Source organism: Spinacia oleracea, chromosome 5 (assembly GCF_020520425.1).
Source record: "Spinacia oleracea cultivar Varoflay chromosome 5, BTI_SOV_V1, whole genome shotgun sequence".
In the NCBI taxonomy this organism is placed as follows: domain Eukaryota; kingdom Viridiplantae; phylum Streptophyta; class Magnoliopsida; order Caryophyllales; family Amaranthaceae; genus Spinacia; species Spinacia oleracea.
The window spans coordinates 40,182,454-40,190,668 of NC_079491.1; the positions used below are offsets into that span (position 1 = coordinate 40,182,454).

Sequence of the window (8,215 nt, forward strand, 5' to 3'; positions counted from 1 at the left end):
AATGAAAACCCCAACTTCAAAAATACCCCAATCAATTTTGAAAAAAAAAAAAAAAAATCAAAATCAAAACCCTAAATTCAAATTGAGTACGACGTTGACGAAACTCACCTCATTGCGAGCTCCGAGGAAGGTGAACACTACAAAAATTAACAACAAAGTAATACTGGAGATAGCATAGAAATAAAAGGAAAAAGAAAGGGAGGCAGGAAAAGTGAAAGATATTTGAGAAAGCGAAGATGATGGTCGGAGAGTGAACAATGAAGGGGGCGGAAGAGATTGGAGAAGGGAGAGAGGAGGATTCGAAAATGGAAGGGAAATGGGAAGGAAGGAAGAGTTCAGAGAAAGCAAAATCCTAACAAAAGTGGAGAAGACGCGTGGATTAGTCGGACACGTGGCAACATATAACGGTTAAGGGTAAAACCGTATTTATACTGTCTGTAAGGAAGAAGACAAAAAAAATACTTCCTCCGTCTTTTAATACTTGCAACGTTTGTTAGTTTCACGCATGCCAATGCACAACTTTGATCATTTATATCTTAAATTCTCTTTATGCAAAAATTATAAAAAGTTGATATTTTGAAAATATACATTGACACGAATCTAACAAGATCCCACATGACTATGATTTATCTTATATAAAAAACACTACGAATAGTCAAAGTAGATTATATGAACAGTGGCAAAAGTCCAAACGTTGCGAGTATTAAAAGAAGGAGGTTATATGAAGCAAAATGGGGGCATTTTCGTAATTTAATTATTATGGGAATAGTAATATCCATACCTTTGCTTTTATAAGTGTATAGATTTAAAGTATTGATTTATACGACCCACCAATAACTTTTAGAATAAAGTCAAAGATCACAATCCTACTACGAGTACATCTTAGTGAGGATTCAATTACTCTATCCAACCTTCCTATATAACATTATCAAAATAAATTCTAGAAAAACCCATTGTAAACTCTCATGGCTAGTTTTTCTTTTCAATCTTCAACTTCATTTTATCTCTCCTCTTTGTAATCTCTTCACCAAGACAATGGAAATATGCCGTTTTCTTATGTATTTAGCAATAATATTTACCCTTTTAGTTGAAGAATCAACAGCAACTCTTCAAGAGCTACTTAAAGGGTTCATAGTAACTCCAAATCCAACAGTAAAAAACTTCCAGCCAATTCTGAGCGATTCCAGCGGCGACTTCTCGCTCAGTTTCCTCCGAGTCAACCAGGATCAGCTCGCCCTAGCCATAGTCCATGTTCCGTCAGGTGTGTCCCTCTGGCAAGCTAACTCGGTCGGGTTAGCTCGGTGGGGGAAACCCACTCGGCTAATATTCAATGGCAGTCTTGTATTAAGTGATCTTGATTCAGGGGTATTTTGGTCTACGAGGACTGAGGGTGATCGTGTTGTTCTTGCTAGTGCACCTAACTTGCGGATTTCGAAAGCGGGGAAATCATCCTCTGTTTTATGGCAAAGTTTTGAGTTTCCCTATGATACCCTTGTAGAGAATCAAAATTTTACTTCTGCCATGTCGCTCGTTTCCTCGAATGGGCTTTATGCGATGCGTTTAGGGCCCGACTTTATCGGGTTGTACGCCAAGTTCAAAGGTCCGGGTTCAGACCCGGACCAAATTTACTATAGGCGTAGAGCTATGCAAGCCAAGGCTAGTATAATACAAGGAGCTGGTCCGATTTTGCTTCGTGTAAGCTCGGATGGTTTTATGGGAATTTACCAAAATGGGTCAATCCCTAATGATGTACAATCGTTCAATAGTTACCAGAGGTCTGTATCCGGACCTAGACGGATTCGAGTAGAAAATAACGGGAATTTAAAAGGTTATTATTGGTCTGGGTCTAGTTGGGTTTTAGACTATGAAGCTATACCTGAAACATGTGACTTACCAAGTCCATGTGGGCCATACGGGCTTTGCAGGCCCGGGGTTGGATGTTCATGTTTGGACAACCAAACCCAAGCCCAAAATGGAGATTGTTACCCTAAACAAGAGATTGGAGACCTATGTGGAAGTGAAGAGAATAAGTTCCGGGAGATACGAAGGACAGGAGTCGAACCCCCGTACAAAGAGCTTATGGGGTACACCCAAACCGAATCGTACGAGGAGTGTGAGAAGTCATGTATGATGAATTGCACATGTTGGGGAGTATTGTATAACAATGCTTCTAAATTTTGTTACAATGTGGATTACCCTATACAAACTATTCTTGAGGTAGGACATGAGAATAAGATGGGATATTTTAAGTTGTGGGAAGTTGCAAAGAAGAAAAGGGACCAAAGATTGGGCATTGGTATTGGACTTTTATGTGGGGCTATGATTGTGCTTGGGTTTGTTGTTGGATTTGGAGTTTACAAGTTGTCTAAAAGAAATAAAAGGTTTAAGAATCGGATCTTGGAGGAAGATAATATTAATGCAACCGGACCTTATAAAGATTTGGGATCCTCAAGTTTTGGATCAGTCGAATTAAGCAATAGATGATTAATAATATTTGATTAAATTCCCCATTTTTAATGATTTTTCTTAGTTAGTTTTAAAAGATGCATATTTTTATAACTCCATTTGGATAACGATTAATTTATATAGGAATATACTTTTAGATTAGATTGCAGATTCAAATCTTTTTATTTTCTATTTGTAATTTAATTTACTTATGAGATTTATCTTAGAGTTTTGTTGTGTGAATAACCTATTCTTTTTTGCTTCATTTCGGTTTCAATAATTATTTTTAGTTAATTTCAGGAGCATTCAGTTTAGTTTAATTCAACTTATTATTATTATTATTATTATTATTATTATTATTATTATTATTATTATTATTATTATTGTTGTTGTTATGGGAAAACACCAAAACGTTACAAGCTTAACAAGCTACAAAGATCAAGTGAACTACAAGAAGTTGGAGGGGAGCCGAGATACAATCTGGGCCCCCACTCCTCTAGCTATGGCGAACCCGATCCTGCTGAAAATGTGGGCAGCTGCCCGTGCCCCAATGTCCTGAGCCCTAGAGTACGTCTGGACCCGCTTCAGCAAAGAAACAGCCCCTTTCTCTAATTCCCCAAAAGAAGAGAAGGAAAAAGGAAAGAAACCGTAACCCAAAGCCCTACAACGTGCCGCATACTTATCCTGCTTCCGCTGCGCTGCAACCGCCACAACCCGACCCGGAACGAAGCCTGACAACCCAGATTGCGTCATAGGGGAAGATCCAGTCAAGTCCTAGACCACCATCCCATGAGTAAAGCAATATATCTGCAGGACGAAGAGCTCCATCACTCTCACTAGTCAGCCCAACATCAACCTCCTTGCGAGCAGAAATCCCCGACCGATAGCAAATATCCAAAAGGGTATCACGAACAACATTATGTCGATGTTTGATACCCACAATCCCAGCACAAGACACGACATGATTACCATAAATGTCCCCGTCGAAAACCCGAGAGCAAGCAGAACACGGCGTCGAATCAGAGAACAACGGAATACCCAACCGATAGCAAAGAACCGAACGATAAGTCTTATTATTATTATTATTATTATTATTATTATTTAGTAATATATTATTTGTGATATTTTATTAATTACTACTCCGTATATATGATTAATTATCAATATTTATTACGGAGTATAATTTATTTCAATTAATTCGATTTAGTTCAATTCAATCCAATTTAATTCAGTTAAGTTCAATTCAGTTTAATTCAAAACATTTAATTTAATTCTTTTTCTTTTTTATAGTTCAATGAAATTCTAAGTCAAAAAGAAAGTTATAAGTGCGAGCTCTCTAACTTCATCGATTGTTCACGGGGAGCAAGACATACAATGTAGATACATTGGATGCCAAAAATTTTAATATATGATGTTTGATTAATCTTCTATCTCGAGTAATATTAAAATGATGAAAGTATACAATGTTATTGTTTACTTAATTTGTCATTTATGTACCCATTTCATTAGAGGTGCTTACTTAAGTGGAAGGCATACGGTAGATTGGTAGTGGATCTTGTCGTTTAAAGGATCACACAAATCCATTGATAATATAATAATGATTGGCACAACCTAAAGTTTGTCACCCATTCGGTTTGTGACGCATGGAATGACGACAATTTTTCGCTAGTCGTGCAAAGTGGGTGGGGATTTTAAGTAAAGTTGGGTGGGTCAACGAAAAATGGGTAGCCGGAATCCCCAACTGCTCATCAATTCATCAAGCTGGTTTCAACTATTTCAAGTGGATATTCAATTTGTGCGCAACTTGTTTCAACATTAGGCCTAGTCGCTTAGAAATCACGATGTTAAATGTCATATATTATTATATTAGTGGCTACATCTATATCTGTAGCTATTTCATGGTAGCTAGGCGAAAGGGAGACCTCATGAATGCTAGTGGACTTTCGGAATTGAAAGTGTAATCCTTTATTTTTTAGTGTATGTTTTTTCCAAAAGTAATTCATTGATAAGTATATATAATTTTTTTTTTTTTTTTTGATAGGAGCTTGAAGAAGGGTGACAAAGTGATAGAATTGCAATAGAATTGCAAGGGGTAGGGGAAGATATGACGTTGGATAGGACAGAGTGGAGGGAGAGAATATACATTGATGACTTCAGTTGATTTATACAGTTTTCATGTTTTTGTTTCTTTCTATTTTTATTTTATTTTTTATTCTTATTTTTATTTTTAATTTATTTTTAAAATTCTTTTAATTTATTTTTTCTTTTAATTTTTTTTTTTAATTTACATGCTATTTTGAAATATACTTATTTTACTTATTCATTTATTTTAAACTTTACTTATTTTTTATTATCTCTTACAATATTTCTTCTATAATATATATACATTTTTCTCTTATCTTACTTTCATTAATTCCACTTCCTCTTCCTTGTTTTTGTTATTACTTCTTGCTCCTTTTTGGTTTGATTGGTGACAATGACGATCTCCTACGACGATTAATGTTAGCCGACCCCAAATCATTTTGGGACTAAGGATTTGTTGTTGTTGTTGTTGTTGTTGTTGATAGGAGCTTGAAGAAATAAATGAATGAATATTATTAAAGACAATAAAGTTGCTTTTTTGGCGAATTCATAACTTCTCTACTCTTAACTGATCGATCTTGTGTATACTACACCACTACAACGTTTTATCTCTGCAACAGTCTAGAGAAATATACGTCAATAAATTCTTATTGGTTTATCACCATCACGACTAGTGATTGAGAATCATTAAGGATTGTAACCTTATAAGGATTTCTCTACACCGCCCAACGTCACCCATATAAACAAGTCAACGATTCTGAATGCACAATCGATTATGTCGTTATTGAAGAAGCTCCACCGAGTATCCGTCCTGACGTTATGTTGTTGCCCCTCCCAATACTATATCATTCCTACATGGCTGGTACAAGTATGCCTAAGACCCATCAAATAGAACCATATCCATTGCACCTTATGTACATAGATCAACAATAACTCTATAGAAACTTGGTGGATAAGTTGAAATGATCTATGGAGGATGAATGAAGCTCAATAGGTGATCTTTAATAATGCCATGTTTATCGGTCCCCTCCTTAATAATGGCCAGAACTTTAGTGATATTAGTTGTCTTACCTATGAAAATTCTATTATTCTTGGCTATCCAGAGTTCCCATATTATACTAAAAAAATAAATAGTCCTAGGGCTATTTCTCCCATTCTGGCAGTGAAATTGTTGGATATAAAAATAAAATAAAATAAACCATAAATTAAAGGAAATAGTTTCAATCGGTTTCTGAGTGGATAGCTAGCGATCCACCCCTCCACTCTTGTTGCGCTTAAGCCTCTTCATTTACACAATAATCACATGAAACTAATAACTGTATACCACGATGTGAGGGGGGTCGGAAAAGACGAGTTTAGGGTTTTTTCCTTACTTCTTCCCTCGCGGATGTGTGGCAAGCAATATTAAGTAAAACGGACCAATTGGGCAATTTGCCTCTTTTTACTATATTTTGGAGTCACCATTCAATTTTACAAAATTTACAAAACTCGGTTGTTGTGATACATGAGTACAAGCTTGTGAGACCCAGGCTCAACGTATTTGACCACAACGGCCTTAGGTTCCCTTGTGATTCCTGGTGTGGGAATCGCTCAAAATACATCCAGCGGTGTAGATAATGAGGGTTCGGGGGACATTTACTAATACGGGGAGTGTCACGCATTAGCCCATGAAGCGGTCCTTACTAATTCAATGTAACGAAGACGGGATATTGTAAGGGGGTAGGAAAAGACGGGTTGGGGCCTTTGATATTCAGTAGGAACACTTGACAAGAGGAGGGGGTGAATTGTTTCTTGGGAACTTGGGTAAGTTTCTTGCGGAATTTAAACAATAAAGAGACTGAGAACAATAAGTGAACAAAGATATAAAACTGAGGAACCTTCTTGATCATAATCAAGAAAAACCTCAAAACTCTTTTGTATTAATGCAATAACTCTATTACAAATACACTCTTTAACTCGAGTTCCTCTCGAACACGAGTTCCCCACAACAATCCCCTTCGATTACTGTGCTCCTCTTTTTCACTCTGACTTAACTCTAAGTCGCTCTTTTTCTCTTTGACTTAACTCTAAGTCTTTCTTTTTCTCTTTGACTTAACTCTAAGTCACTCAAGGATCACTCAACCCTTAAACCCAAAATACAATATGATAGATAACTCTAGTATGTAATAAAGGTAATTAGCAAGTCGAAGTCTGCCTTGACCAAAGCTTAGGTGGCTCCCTTCTAGCCAAAGGCGAAGTAAGGCTTTCCGACATTTACTCAAAGAAACAGATATAAAACAAGATGCACACATATTTCAAAGTCAACGATATTTTTTTTTTTTGGCGGATTTAAGTCCGTAGAAAGAAATTAGTTAAAACTTGCATATTTAATTCCAAATTATTCACAATGGAAAAGTCTTGTACGTCCAATCAGTTGTTAAGGAGAAGAATGGACGTGTTGGCTAAGTTAGCCCCCTGTACAAAGCAGGGATAAGTTTTTGCCTCTTTTGAATTAGACATGGGAAGGGCATCTAGACTTAATTGCTTAACAACGAAATGAATGAACTGACTAAGATACAGGACATATCCAACTTTTTGAAAATATTTTAAAAAAAGAATGAAGAAGGTAGGATGCTTATTTAAAAGCATATTGAGAATATTCGTTTTTTCAAGGATGTCATTTGACAATGCGGTCATATGGTTCAGTATATGTCTAAGATCGAATCGTCTCTTCTTTTTCATTTTCTTTTTATTTTATTATGGAAGCTTCACTTGGGTTGTTGGCAGTAGTACTTGTAGATTACTTACAAGAAATATCGGTTGCTCGATTCAGGAAGAAGTTTAGATGCTCAAAGTTCAAGAAGGTGAAAGACATTCTTGCATGAAGAGATGTCAAGGGATGGTAAAAATAGTAAGTGCTACCCTTTGCTGTCTACAAAGAATGCTTGATTGTCTTACTTAGTTTTTTCTAGCAATGTTCAAGAAGACGTTTTATATTACAATAGATGTGTATTTTATTTAAGGAAATTATTTACGTTTTCGAATGGCATGAAACTAGTGCTGAGCAAAATTATTTGAAAATCCGAAAATCCGAATATCCCATTCGTATCTGATCTGATTTTTTGGATATCCGATCCGAAAATTGAATTCGGATCAGATATCCGATCCGAAAATTCAAATACCAAATACCTATTTGGATATTGATTTTCATAATTTCGGATATCTGATATCCGAAAAATATCCGAAATAAAAATAAAATCTAATGCAATTTATTTTTAATTTTTACAATGTGAACAATTTATGAAGTATATGCTCCGTAACACGTTAAAAGTAAGCAACGCTAGGAGCTTGTTTAACATTATACAAAGTAAGAATTTATGTATTTTTGAATTACAGATCTCCATTTAATAATAAGGAGCTTTATTTCTTTGCTTTGGATAGTGAACGGCGAGATTACAAGTAAAAGTGAGAAATTAATGGAAAATAAAGTTAAAATTTTCAAAAAAACATTAAGAAATTGGATATCGGATATCCGGGATACCCGGTATACCCGATCTGAAAATTTTCAGGTATCGAATATTGGATATCCGAAACTTTTCGGATCAAATACAAATATCAAATTTCACAATTTTCGGATTCGGATATCCGATCCGTGCTCACCCCTACATGAAACAAGTTATTTCAGGAAGTGAATGCTTCCTTTGAAAGT

General features: G+C 35.8%; 1 protein-coding gene across 1 annotated transcript; it reads left to right on the plus strand.

Moving 5' to 3' along the window:
• The first annotated feature begins 730 nt into the window (after positions 1 to 730).
• LOC110774911 (PAN domain-containing protein At5g03700) lies at positions 731 to 2,739 on the plus strand. The gene has a single exon (XM_021979512.2). The coding sequence runs from the start codon at positions 1,036 to 1,038 to the stop codon at positions 2,482 to 2,484; it is 1,449 nt and encodes a 482-aa protein (XP_021835204.1). The 5' UTR covers positions 731 to 1,035; the 3' UTR covers positions 2,485 to 2,739.
• The last annotated feature ends 5,476 nt before the right edge of the window (positions 2,740 to 8,215 follow it).

Bases quoted from the DNA above. Each gene is read 5' to 3' on its own strand.
- LOC110774911 (XM_021979512.2), top strand. From the start codon at position 1,036: ATGGAAATATGCCGTTTTCTTATGTATTTAGCAATAATATTTACCCTT.